At 46.1% G+C, this 13,807-nt stretch overlaps 1 protein-coding gene across 1 annotated transcript in view; it reads right to left on the reverse strand.

Annotated features, from left to right (window-relative positions):
• Positions 1-13,807, reverse strand: part of DCDC2C (doublecortin domain containing 2C) — a 111,608-nt gene extending 97,801 nt beyond the window's left edge. Inside the window, 4 exon segments of the mRNA XM_060309242.1 lie at positions 2,814-3,290; positions 12,223-12,302; positions 13,100-13,213; positions 13,796-13,807. Of these exon segments, the coding sequence (XP_060165225.1) occupies positions 2,814-3,290; positions 12,223-12,302; positions 13,100-13,213; positions 13,796-13,807 (683 nt within the window).

Raw genomic sequence — 13,807 nt, forward strand, 5'->3', positions numbered from 1 at the left:
AAATAAGTTTTTTGTTTTTAACTTTTTTTGGGGGGGTGGGGGGGTACGCGGGCCTCTCACTGTTGCGGCCTCTCCCGTTGCAGAGCACAGGCTCCGGACGCGCAGGCTCAGCAGCCATGGCTCACGGGCCCAGCCGCTCCGCGGCATGTGGGATCTTCCCGGACCGGGGCACGAACCCGCGTCCCCTGCATCGGCAGGCGGACTCTCAACCACTGTGCCACCCGGGAGGCCCTGCAAATAAGTTTTAAGAGTAAAAATGTCCAGCACACAGAGGTAACTAAGCAGAGGAGAAGCGAAGACAGCGCAACAGAGAACCAGCTGTAACAACAGACACTGTGGCTTCAGCCTGGATCACTCATGCTAGGGAGAGCCAGCTGCTAGATCTCCCATGCACAGGCTCACGGCAGGAATGAAGCTTCCTGCCATGGCCACGTGAGTGAGCCTGCAAGCACCTACCCGGGTCAGGCCTTCAGATATGACTGCAGCCAGCATCTTGACTGCAAACTCACAAGAGTCTCTGAGCCAGAACCGCTCTGGACTTCCTGGTCACAGGAACTATGAGATAATAAATGCTCTTTTACGCCAATAAGCTTGCACTGATAGGATATGCACCAACTGATAACTCACATGCTCTCCCAGAGAAAGTCTTACCCATGTGTGCACCAGGAGACAGGTAAAAGGATGTTTACAGCAACGTTGCTTACTTTAGCATAAAATTTAAAGTGACCCAAATTATCCATCAACTGATTGGATAAATAAACTGGTATATCAGTCAATGAAATAATACATAACAGTAAAAAAGAATGACTACAGCTACATGCTTTTAACACGGATGAGTCTCCAAAGCATATTATTGTGTGAAAAAGCAAGTAACAAAATATATGCAATATAATTGCATTTACATAAAGTACATAAAACATTGAAAAAAATCTACCCTTCAGGGATAGATTAATATGAAAAGATGATTATTCCAAAAGCCAAAGTAGTGGTTACCTGTGGGCAAAGGATGGGAGTGGAGGTAGGAGGTTTTTAAAACGCTGGTAATGCTCTTTTGCGTAATCTGGGCTGTAGTTTACACAGAGGCTGGCTTTATTACTATTCTTTAAACTGTACATAAAACTGTATACACTCTTCCGTATATACGATACATCTCACAATGAAAGAAACAAGAGTTAACAACAATGTAAGGAACGGTCATAACATCTTTAGGGGCAGACACAAGAAATGAGTGAGGCCAAGGCAGCCCAGGAATGCACAGAGGATTAAGAAACAAAACAATGTTCTCCCTTCCATTTGGCAAAGGAAGCCTTTTCTGAGGTCCTTCACCTAGACAGAATTAACCCTGTGCTTCTGTCCTAGCCGTTACCACTGTCTCTTTTGTGGTGACTTCTGTTTGTCTCTTATCTTCCCAAAACATACACTGTAAGGCCCTCTGCAGCAGCCCCGAGGCTGCCCTACAGGGAGACGTGCACAATAGCTTTTGTTAAGGACCTGCAAGACACCTTTGGTTTGCAATGACATTTGTATAATGACAGTTACCAAGAAAGCTTAGAGAAGTTACAAGGATTATAAGTGCACAAAAGACTGAGGTACTCTTGGGAAGAAAAGTAAGAGCGTGTACTATAACCCCATTTGCAGTAAGATCTCAAAGAGAATGCAATACCAGTCCCAGGCTAAACAAAAAAGAATTAAATCGACGCTTTGAGTGGGTACCCACAAGTACAACGGACAGCCTGAATGTGGCCAGTCTCCATTATGGCTTTCTGAGTGGCCCTGACGTTGATACACAGGCCTGTTCCACCAGGACAGCCGCCATCTGTCCGCGGCTGCTGTCTTGATGGCAGCAGACGCTGGGGCGGGTGTCCTTGCTCCCAGGCCAGCATTCAGAGGCTGTACTGTAGGCCGGCATTGCGTCAGGTGCCAGGATTTCAGAAATCACGGGTGCCTGTCCTCTGTAGGGTCTTAACCAGCAGGATAGAGAGCAGCGAGCTGGGCCGACAGCACAGCTCGGTAAGTGCTCTCAGGGAAGGAGGCGTGCCCAGGTCCCGGGGACACCAGCCTGGACAAGCTGTAACCCAGCTCGGCGTTCTGCCTGCCAGCGTGCTCCCTCCGGTGGCCACTCCCTTTCTTCCTGCAGACCTTCGCGAAGAGGTCACCTTTTCAAAGAGGCGACCCTGGGCACCCTATTTTCACTGCCACACCCGCCGCCCCCTCTCCCCACCCTCTTTCTAATTCTCTCCAATACTGATGGGTCGGGAGATAGTAGCTGGTCTGCCCTCCCCACAGGGCGAGCAGGGGCGATTTCCGGGGGCATGCAGGGTGCACTGCGGCCCGAGAAGGCCTCGCAGACAAAGTCCATACAGGACGGCGGCGCTGGGCGGGGGCAGAAGTGGGACGCGTTCCCCAGCCTCGCGAGGACAGGACGGGCCACCAGACCTGAGCAGACCCGGGTCGTGTTCCCTGGCACCGCGGGGACAGGACGGGCCACCAGGCCGCGGCAGACCCGGGTCGCGGTCCCCGGCCCCGCGGGGACAGGACGGGCCACCAGGCCGCGGCAGGCCCGGGTCGCGGTCCCCGGCCCCGCGGGGACAGGACGGGCCGCCAGGCCGCGGCAGACCCGGGTCGCGGTTCCCAGCCCCGCGGGGACAGGACGGGCCACCAGGCCGCGGCAGACCCGGTCGCGGTCCACAGCCCCGCGGGGACAGGACGGGCCGCCAGGCCGCGGCAGACCCGGTCGCGGTCCACAGCCCCGCGGGGCGAGGCGATGGAGCCGGGGGGCGGGCGCAGAGGCCGGGGGGCGCGGCGGCACTTACTCCAGCTTCCTGAAGCGCTCGCGCCCGGCCGCCACGTACTTGCCGCCGGCCTGCAGCGCGTCCAGCTCGCTCACCGGGCGCCCGCGCGTCGGCGTGAAGAGGCGCCGCGCACCGCAGGGCACCGCCACCTGCTCCGTCAGCTGCTCCAGCAGCGCCTCGAAGGTGGCCACGGGGCGCCGCGACAGCGCGAACTTGCGGCCCACGTAGAACCGGTCCCCGTTGCGGTACACCACGATGGTTCTGGCGGGCGCGGGGTCCACCAGCACGTGCGGCGCGCGCGAGCTCACGGCCCGCACCGCCCATTCGCTCCGCCGCCGGACAGCCGGGCTGCCTGGGCCACGGCCGCCACCGCCCGCGGTGACGCCACCGGCGATTGCGACCGCAGCGCGCTGCCGCCCGGGAGAGGACACGTGAGGGGGAAGCAGAGCCGGGGCGGGTGACGGGGCATCAGAGTCCGGACAGGTGAGGACGGCAGAGCTGGAGAAAGGGACAGGGCGCGGCTCCCCCGAAGGCGGCGGGAGGGCAGGGGGCGAGGCACTGGGCACCCACCGCGACCCCTCCCACTACTCCTCCGCCCTCCGACGCGCAAGACGTGGGGAGATGGCGGGTAGCAGCACCGTCTTGACAATTAAAACTGCGTCAGGGAGGAATTGTCAGGAACCGTGCAGAGCGTGGGAGAAACTGGAATACGAGGCGCAGCTGTCACGTGGTATCGCAAAGGTGCAGCGTTCGGGACGCACCTTCATTTGGGGGAAGAACAAGTCAAGGGCCTGTATGTCCTTGGGAGAGTCGTGCCCTATTCTTTTCTTTTGGCTGCATTGGGCCTTCGTTGCTGCGTGCCGTCGTGTCATTGTGGTGGCTTCTCTCGTTGCGGAGCATGGGCTCTAAGCGTGTGGGCTCAGTGGTTGTGGCTCGTGGGCTCTAGAGCGCAGGCTCGGTAGCTGTGGTGCACGGGCTTAGTTACTGCACAGCATGTGGGATCTTCCCAGATCAGGGATCGAACCCTTGTCCCCCGCACTGGCAGGCAGATTCTTAACCACTGCGCCACCAGGGAAGCCCTTGCTTGCTTTTTGTATGGCGCGTAGTAGGTGCTTGCATTGTTTTGTTGTTGTTGAACTAATAACTCCAGGAAGGCCAAAAAGCAATTGGGAAATTCACCACAGATAAATGTTTGGTGTCAGAAATCAGCATTGCTACATCCTACACCGACTCACACGAGAGCCTCACATTTTTATTTTTACAACACATTGCTTTGCAATGCAATTGAGAATACTAAAGCTAATATTCTCAAAATCAAATAGCTGCTGAGAACCACAGCAGCCTGAGATTAGGTCTGCAGAGCAGAAAATAGCTACGAAGATCCATTCACATTATCTGATTCTAATAAAATGAATGCTTTTTATTTGTTTGATTATTTCCTAGAAGGTGGAAGCCAAGCTTTTTTATACAGAAGCTCAAAATCATTCATCAGAGTATTCTGCTGAAGCCAGCCCTATATATCTGTACATGAACGATTTGGTGAAATTGAGTGATCTGAAAAACTTTCAGTGGAACCGTGGGAGCCTTGATATTTACAGTAAATGAAACCAGACTGTGTTGGCGTAAAACCCAGGAAAATACACTAGCAGGACTAATTCACAACACTCTTCTGGTTCATTGAACATTACGATCTGCTTTAATGGTGTAGAATGTTAATGTCTGTTAACATAAAGCTGGTTTTACATTTTAAAAAAATGAGGTTCTTCTTTACAGAATTAATATCCAGCCTCCCTTTTATCAAAAGTGTCCTGGAATATTAGATATGCCTCTTGGTACCTTTGAGGGAGACTCAATAAAGCCACTCCATGCCCACCCCAGGTGTCCCACTGGGTTCTCCTACTGCTTCCGCTCCCTTTTAAACTTGGATCCGGGTGGAATCCTCATGGAGCAGTTAAAGGTGAAGCGGGGGAGGTGGGGAGGAGAACTCCGCATACAGACATGCCCACCCCTCACCTTCTATCCGTGGAGGCTGCCAGTCAAGAACGAGACTTAACGTGTGCAGGAAACTCCAAGGACCAACACCACAAAGCAGGGCTCCCACCAATACCTTTTCAGACGCTCCCTCAACGCCTAAGCTCTGTACACACTGAGTTGAACATAGGAAGTTGCTATTTCAGTTATCAAAAGTTGCCAAATAGAAATTTCTCAGGGCTCTACTAAGTGCTTTTGCTGTGACACTTATCACTATTTTTGCAGGATTTTTCTTGTGCATCTCCCACCTGGGTGGCTCACTTTGTAAGGGCGAGGACCCTGTCGGTTCAGTCTTAACAACAAATGGCTACTGAGCATCTACTCTGTCCCCCCAGCCTGTGCTAGGAAGTGGACGTGAGCAAAGGACAGCCCAGACACATGACCCCTGTCTTCAGGAAGCTTGTGTTCTGTTGCCTCAGCCCTACTCATCATCTGGGAAGTGATTATACGGCCGACGCTTAGCCCCTAGCTCAACACAGCGATACCATAAGTGTTTGTTGAATTAGCGAACATGAAAAGTCCTAAACCTCTCCTGTTGGCTTTGCTCTTTGAGTTGCTTCCATTGATTTTAGAACAGATGGTTTCCATGAGCAATCAATATCACTAAACGTGTTCAAGGCTCTACATGTTGGTGTCTTACTTTAAAGCATGATAACCAGAAACGTGTTGCATCTAAAGTGAGGGTCAAGAGATCCACTTCTAGCATGATGGCACATGGACCTCTGCTGACCCATTCCCCAGGGAAGTTTGTGAAAATTAGGAAAAAAGCAACCACTTAGGGCTTCCCTGGTGGCGCAGTGGTTGAGAGTCCGCCTGCCGATGCAGGGGACACGGGTTCGTGCCCTGGTCTGGGAGGATCCCACATGCCGCGGAGCGGCTGGGCCCGTGAGCCACGGCCGCTGAGCCTGCGCGTCCGGAGCCTGTGCTCCGCAACGGGAGAGGCCACAACAGTGAGAGGCCCGCGTACCACAAAACAAAAAAAAAAGAAAAAAAAACTCTGACCTCAAAAACTATCACTTCAAAGAAACCCAAATTTAATTGGATTGGTATGTGGAGCAATTTATGCCCAGGGCGTTGTTGAAAAAATAGAGCAATTGGACGGCAATTAGTGGAGCTAACTGTGCATGTGGTTAAGGAAAGAGATAGTCAAAGAGAGCTCTACCCAAGCTGTCCTCTCAGGGCCACTGTGGGCATCCCCAGGGTTGTGCCCCCCAAGGGGCAGCACCAGAAGCTCACACTGTGAGGGTGAAATTGACTTCACTGAAGTAACACGGCCAGCAGCTAAACATGGAAAAGCAAAGAGCACCTGTAAAGGTGATTATATAATTATTATGAGACAGTATAAATACACAGCTCCTGTCCCTTCTTCTGTTAAGTGATTTAAAAAACAATAGTATAAAATAATATGTATATACTGTATGTTGGGCTTTTGATAAATAAAAATGTGATCTATGTGTAATATATTTACCAGTAGCTGCACAAAGGAGGTTGTTGGGAGCACAGCTGTATTGGGCTAAAGAAAATGACTACATATGGTAACTTAAATCCACAGGAACAAGTGAAGACAACCAGAAATGATAAATAGGAAGGTGAATATAAAAAACCTTAAGTAAATGTAAATAAACTTGCTGTCCTTTCTTCTCTCAGCTTCTTCAGAAGACATAAAATTATGTAAATAATTGTAACAGTGTATTGTTGGATTTGTAACATTTATAGGTGTGCTTTGTAAAACAACAATGCCACCAAGGGGGGAATGGAAATAGAGCTATATAAGAGTAACATTTCTGAAAGAAAGTAAAAATAAAATAGTGGGAAAAATTACTAAATAAATTAAAATGCTGTTTATAAAATTTCAGTTAAATCAAAAGAGTGGTAAAGGAGGAAAAGAGGAATAAAATAAGACATGAGACACAGAAAGCAAAATGTTAAATGGTAGCTGTAACTCCAACTATATAATAACAAACAATAACAAAATATGTATTAAACAATCAAAAGGCAAAAATAGTCCCACTGCATGGAAAAACAAAACTTAACTATATACTGCCTACAGGAGACACACTATATAATCAAAGATACAAATATACTGAAAGTAACAGGATGGAAAAATTAGATCATGCAAACAGCAACCACAAACAAACTGGAGTGGTTTTACTGATAACAGACATAATAGACTTTGAAACAACAACAACAAAAAATGTTACTAGAAATAAAGAGGAACATTTTATAATGGTAAAAGGGTCAATCCTTCAGGAAACTATAATGATTATAAACATATATGCACCTAATAACATATATCCAAATCATAAAGGAAACAAACTGACAGAAATGAAAGGAGAAATAGACAACTCAACAATAATAGTTGGAGACTTCAGTACTCCACTTTCAATAACGGATAGAAAAACTGGAAAAAAGATCAACAAGGAAACAGAACCACACTATAAACCAACTATACCTAATTGACTTATAAAACGCTTCACCCAACAACAGCATAATACACATTCTTCTCAAGTACACATGGAACATCCTCCAAAATAGGCCCTATATGTGGTTATAAACAAATGGGTTGAAATAATACAAAGTGTGTTCTCCAATCACAATGAAATGAAAGTAGAAATCAGTGAGAATGAAATTTGGAAAACTCACAAATATGTGAAAAGTAAACAACACTCTCTAAACCACTGGGTCAAAGAAGAAATCAAAAAGTAAAATAGAAAATACTTTTAGATGAATGAAAATGAAGATACAACATGCCAGAACTTATGGTGTCCAATAAGCAGTGATTGAAGGGAAATTTGCAGCTATAAACACCCATATTAAAAAATTAGAACCTTCACCTTGGGACACTGGGAAAAAAGCAAACTAAACCTAGAGCAAGCGGAAGGAAGGAAATAATAAAGATTAGAGTAGAAATTAATGAAATAGAGAGTATCAATGAAACTGAAATCCAGTTCTTTGAAAACATTAACAAACGTTTAGGTAGATTGACTAAGAAAAAAGAGAGAAAAGACTCAAATTATTAAAATCAGAAATGTAAGAGAGGACATTACTACTGACCTACAGAAGTAAGAAGAATTATAAAAGAGGAATTATATACCAATAAATCAGATAACTTAGATGAAATGCACAAATTCTCACAAGACACAAACTACCGAAAATGACTCAAGAACAGACAATCTGAATAGACCAATGTCAAGTAAATAGACTGAATTAGTAAACAAAAAATATATATCAATTCTTCACAAAATCTTCCCAAAATATAAAACAGGAGGGAACACTTCCCAACTCATTTCATGAGGCCAGTATTACCCTGATACTGAAACCAGACAAAGATATCACAAGAAAAGAAAACTACAGGCAAATGGCTCTTATGAACAGGGACATGGAAATCCTCAACAAAACACTAGCAAACCAAATCCAGCAACACATTACAAAAAAGTAGACACCATGACCAAGTGGGATTTACCGCAGGAACGCAAGTTTAACATCTGAAGATCAATTATGTAATACACTGTACTAACAGAACAAAAGACATTTTATTAAGCCATATGATAATCTCATAGACAAAGAAAAAGTACTTAACAAAATCCAACACCCTTTCATGATAAACACACTCAACAAAGAAGGAGTAGAAGGGAACTTTCATAATCTAATAAAGGGCATCTGTGAAACCCACAGCTAACAACATATCTAATTGTGAAGGACTGAATGATTTCCCTCCAAGACCAGGAAAAAGGCAAGGATTCTGCTCTTGCCACTTCTTTTCAACTTTGCACCGGAGATTTTAAGAAACAGAGAGAGAGAGGAGGGGGAAGAAAGGAAGGAAGGAAAGAAGGAAGGAAGCTGGCATTCATATTGGAAAGGGAGAAGTAAAACGATCTCTATTAACAGATCATGTGATCTTGTCTGTAGAAATCCTAAGGATTCCACTAAAAATCCATTAGTACTAATAAACAAGTTCAGCAGAGTCATAGGACACAAGATTAATATTCAAAAATCAATTGTATTTCTATACACTTATGATGAGCAATCCAAAAATGAAATTAAGAAAACAATTCCATTTACAATAGTATTCAGAAAGAATAAAAGATGTAGGAGTTAATTTAACAAAGAAGTGCAAAATGTATACTTTGAAAACTACAGAATGTTGTTGAAAGTAATTAAGGAAATGTAAACAAATGGGAAAACATCGCACGTTCGTGGATTGGAAGAGTTCGTTTTGTTTTTTTTTTGCGGTACGCGGGCCTTTCACTGTTGTGGCCTCTCCCACTGCGGAGCACAGGCTCCGGATGCGCAGGCTCAGCGGCCATGGCTCACGGGCCCAGCCGCTCCGCGGCATGTGGGATTTTCCCGGACCGGGGAACGAACCCGTGTCCCCTGCATCGGCAGGCGGACTCTCAACCACTGCGCCACCAGGGAAGCCCAAGAGTTAGTATTTTTAAGCTGGCAATACTCCCCAAATTGATCTACAGATCCAATGCAAAAATCTCTATGAGAATCCCAACTGACTTCTTTGGAAATTCACAAGCTGATTCTGAAATACAGAATTGCGTATGGAATTGTACGTGATTCCAAATAACCAAAACAATCTTCCAAAAGAACAAATTTGGAAGACGAACTTTCTGATTTCCAAACATACTACAAAGCAACATTAGTCGAAACAGTGTGGGACTGGCATAAACACATAATATTGAGAGACCAGAAATAAACCCATGTATGTATGGGTCAACTAATTTTTCACAAGTGTGCCCAAATCATTCAACTGGGAAAGAAGAGTCTTTTCCAAAAAAAATGGTTCTTGGACAACTGATATCCACATGCAAAAGAATGAAGTTGAAACCTTACCTTACACCATATACAAGAATTAATGCAAAATTGATCAAAAACCTAAATCTAAGAGTTAAAATGATAAATCTCTTAGAAAAAAATCTAGGGGTAATTCTTCATGACCTCGGATTTGACAATGATTTTCTAAGTATGACTCCAAAAGCATGAGCAACAGAAACACATAGTGGAACTTCATCAAAATTGAGGACTGCTGTGCTTCAAGAGACAGTGAAACTGTCTGTGCTTTCTAGAGAAAGTGAAAAGACACCCACAGAAAGGGAAAAAGTACCTGCAAGTATATATCTGATAAAGGGTTTGTACCTAGAATATATGAAAAACTCTTCAACTCAGTAATAAAAGACTACTAATAAAATAATAACATTGGATTTTTACCCAGTTTAAGAATGGGCAAAAGATCTGAAGAAGCGTTTTTCCAAAGAAATATGCAAATGGCCAGGTAAGCAACTGAAAAGATGTTCATCATAATTAGTCATGAGGGAAATACAAATCCAAACCACAGTGAGGGGCTTCCCTGGTGGCGCAGTGGTTGAGAGTCTGCCTGCCGATGCAGGGGACACGGGTTCGTGCCCCGGTCCGGGAAGGTCCCACATGCCGTGGAGCGGCTGAGCCTGTGAGCCATGGCCGCTGAGCCTGCGCGTCCGGAGCCTGTGCTCCACGACGGGAGAGGCCGCAACAATGAGAGGCCCGCGTACCTCAAAAAAAAAAAAAAAAAACAAAACAAAAACACAGTGAGATACCACTTCACATCCTCTAGGATGGCTGTAATCAAAAATTCAGAAAATGACAAGTGTTGGGAGGATGTGGGGACGTTGGAACCCTCACACGATGCTAGTGGGAATGTAAAGTGGTGCGGCCATTTTGGAAAACAGTCGGATAATTCCTCAAACAATTAAAAACATAGAGTTATTATATGATCCAGCAATTCCAACCCTAGGTGTATACCCAAATGCAAACCATATGTCCACACAAAAACTTGTACAGGAATGTTACCAGCATTATTCATAAGTATTCAACAGGTGGAAACAACCCAAATGTCTATCAGCTGATGAATGAATGAGCACTCTATCCATACAACGGAACATTATTCGGCCACGAAAAGGAATAAAGTACTGACACATGCTACAACATGGATGAGCCTGGGAAACATTATGCGAAGTAAAAGAAGACAGTCACAAAAGACCATGTATATGAAACGTCCAGAGCAGTCAAATGTATCGAGACAGAAAGTTGCTTAGTGGCTGCTTAGGGCTGGGGGAGAGGAAGGTTGATAGCCGAGAGTATCAGATTTGTTTCTGAGGTGATAAAAACTGTTCCAAAGTGCACTGCAGTGGTGGTTGCACATATATATCATTTACATAGACTTTAAATCGTACACTTAAATGGGTGAATCGCATGTTATGTGAATTACAATAAAGCTGATGGTTGTTTGTACATAGCACTTCAACTAATGGACCTGTGAAACAGACATTGTTAGGAGATATCTAGCCCAACACAACTTAGTTCCATCACATCCTAGTTTAATTGATAGTTTTTCCTAACTCCCTATGGATGGGGACGCTAAGACAAGAATTTCCTAGCGCACTAAAAGGGCAAATTATAACCCTGAAATGCTAGAGCAAGAAGGAAAGGGTGACTTCATTTTGTATTTTTAAAACCTGCCAACATTAACTAAAGAAGCCACAGCGCTGGAGAGGGGTCCACATCATATTTACCAGGGAAAGGTTGAGTCGTATGTGACCTCACCTCTGCCGCGAGTTGACAGGAAACAACTGTAGCTGGAAGCAGGATTTTCCGGTTTAAGCTCTGTCATGGGAACCAAACAATTCCAGTCATTGGACTTCAGCTAGCAGTAAATATAAAAATGTTAGTGATGGCTCTAGGCAACAATAAATTCTCTCATTCTAATGCCCGTATGGGGCTTACAGGGCAGGACATTTTGTAATAAAAATTAATGATGGATGCCTAATGGAACACTTTAATAAAAATACTGATAAGGATCAAGTGTCAGTTTTAATAAACAGAATAAAGGCCTGCTTTTTTTTTTCACCCTGGTCAAAATAGCCACTGGGTGGTGGTGAAAGGGGATGGACAGGGAGGTCTGGGAAAGAGCCTCCAAAGGCCTTCACCTTGAGGGCTCACAGAAAGGAGCAGCCGGAATGTGCTGTGAATGTTCACATAAAACCCGGGCTCTTCCCGTGGACCATGGCTTAAATGGGTCAGCCTGAACCTCTCAACAGTTTCCCTAGATCAGTGCTCCTCAACTGGAAGGGCCCATTTGTTGTTACCATTATGTATTTCTGTATTTACCTCATCGGGCATCATTTTGCAGCGGGGTCCCTGTGAGCAGACCGCCCTGTGGGAAGCAGAGCCCTAGACCTCACATAGGCCGTGGTACAGGGGTTGCACAAACCTCTCCAGATACATCTTCAGGGTCACACAGGGCAAGTACACATGCACGAGCTGTGCCAGGTTGAGTGCATGGCCGGGCGAGGAGGGCTGCTCCCTTGCTGTCGTAACAGCCCGTGACAAGACCCCGTTCCTTGGGGAGACATACCTTAGCAATGGCTTCAGACTCCTCAGGGCTGGCTGTGGCTCATGTCCTGACTTCTCGTTGTGGGATTTCTGGTTGTTTATCTGAAGTTAGAGTGACCGTTAGGGTTACGGTTTGTGTTCAAAATCAGAGGATATATATACCCTCTTAGCGGATTGTGTGGTCATTTTCATTTTGCCAAATAACACTAGAGACATTGTTTCTTAAGTCAATGTATCAGATGATCAAAGTAACAGACACACATGTTAAAGTTCCTCAGTATTTAAATTACCGATGGTAACTTCAAAAAGAGGTGCAGAACATATGGTGGTACGTCTGTTCATTAAATAATAAATATCGTTTCCAAGTTCAAACTTCAACAAATTTATCACATGAGTAGAGTTTTCAGAAAGCTTGATTAGTAAAGTTTTGGAATATTGTAAGTCAATTCCAGAGACACTACTTCCCCCAAAGGCATCCTTAGAATTGATACATGGGCGATTCAGAAATAGAAGCACTCGTGGACAGTTGAAGGGCTTGCTGAAGGCATCTTAGTCATTGTCTGCTAGTCGTTCCTGCTTGTAAAGGAGCATCCCTCCTATCATCATGTGACTTTTCGGGTTCCCCAGCTGTATTCCAGGAGGTGAGCCCATTCATGTCCAAGGAGCCTCATACAGTGCTGTGCACAGAGTGCTTCCAAAATACGTTTGCTAACTGACATGATTTCTCTTTCCCAAGTACATGTATAGACATGCACTTAATGGTACATGTTGCCAAAAAATTAACTCTGGGACCAACCTTGGAGGATGCCAATTAAAGAGCCTTATGAGTCACATGGCCCATTATTCCAGGGTGTGGAAAGGAACCCTTTCTGGAAAGCCCACGGCTGCCGTGTCATTACGCAGACCAGGGCAGCCAAAAGGGGGCAGGTACACTGGTCCCACAGGTGGCTCAGACCTGGCTTCACATCGTCCAGGTGGTCCGGGCAGCCCACTCCTGCCACCTGCCCCAGCACCTGCTCACCAAAGCTCACAGTGACGTGCAGGGGCACCGTGGGGTGGGGAGGGGTGGCTTGCAGAGCGTGGGAATAATGAAATCTAAATCAGGTTGAAGAACACTGTTAAGCTAAAAATCAAAACTCACAGAGCACGTGAGTGGGAATCTCACTGTAAAGCTCCCGTGGCAACAAAGGGGCCTCTAGACAAGTTGCTGAGCCTGTCTGAGTGGGAAGTGTGCGGTCGGGGGCAGATGGGCCTCACCACCCCACAGTGCTCCTTCCCGGGGTAGGGCCACTGGTTCCCGAGGCACCTTCTTCACAGTTTGCCACTTGAATCGACGCTCGAGGAGCATAATCTCCTCATGTGAAGTGAGAGGTGTCCACATAGAAGCCCCGGATGACCCCTGTACTCCCAGCTGGACGATACACCAGTCGTGACCTGGAGACAACAGCAACACCCGCCTCAGACTGAATTCGGCAGACGAAGCACATGAGTGAACAAAACGACAATGAAAATAAAACACCAGAAACGCACTCCTCCCATCACAGAAAAACGTGTGTGGGTTCCTTCTTGACCGTGACTTCAAGATCTCTCCTGACGTGGCCGTACAT

The sequence above is a fragment of the Globicephala melas genome, chromosome 12 (genome assembly GCF_963455315.2).
Source record: "Globicephala melas chromosome 12, mGloMel1.2, whole genome shotgun sequence".
NCBI lineage: Eukaryota > Metazoa > Chordata > Mammalia > Artiodactyla > Delphinidae > Globicephala > Globicephala melas.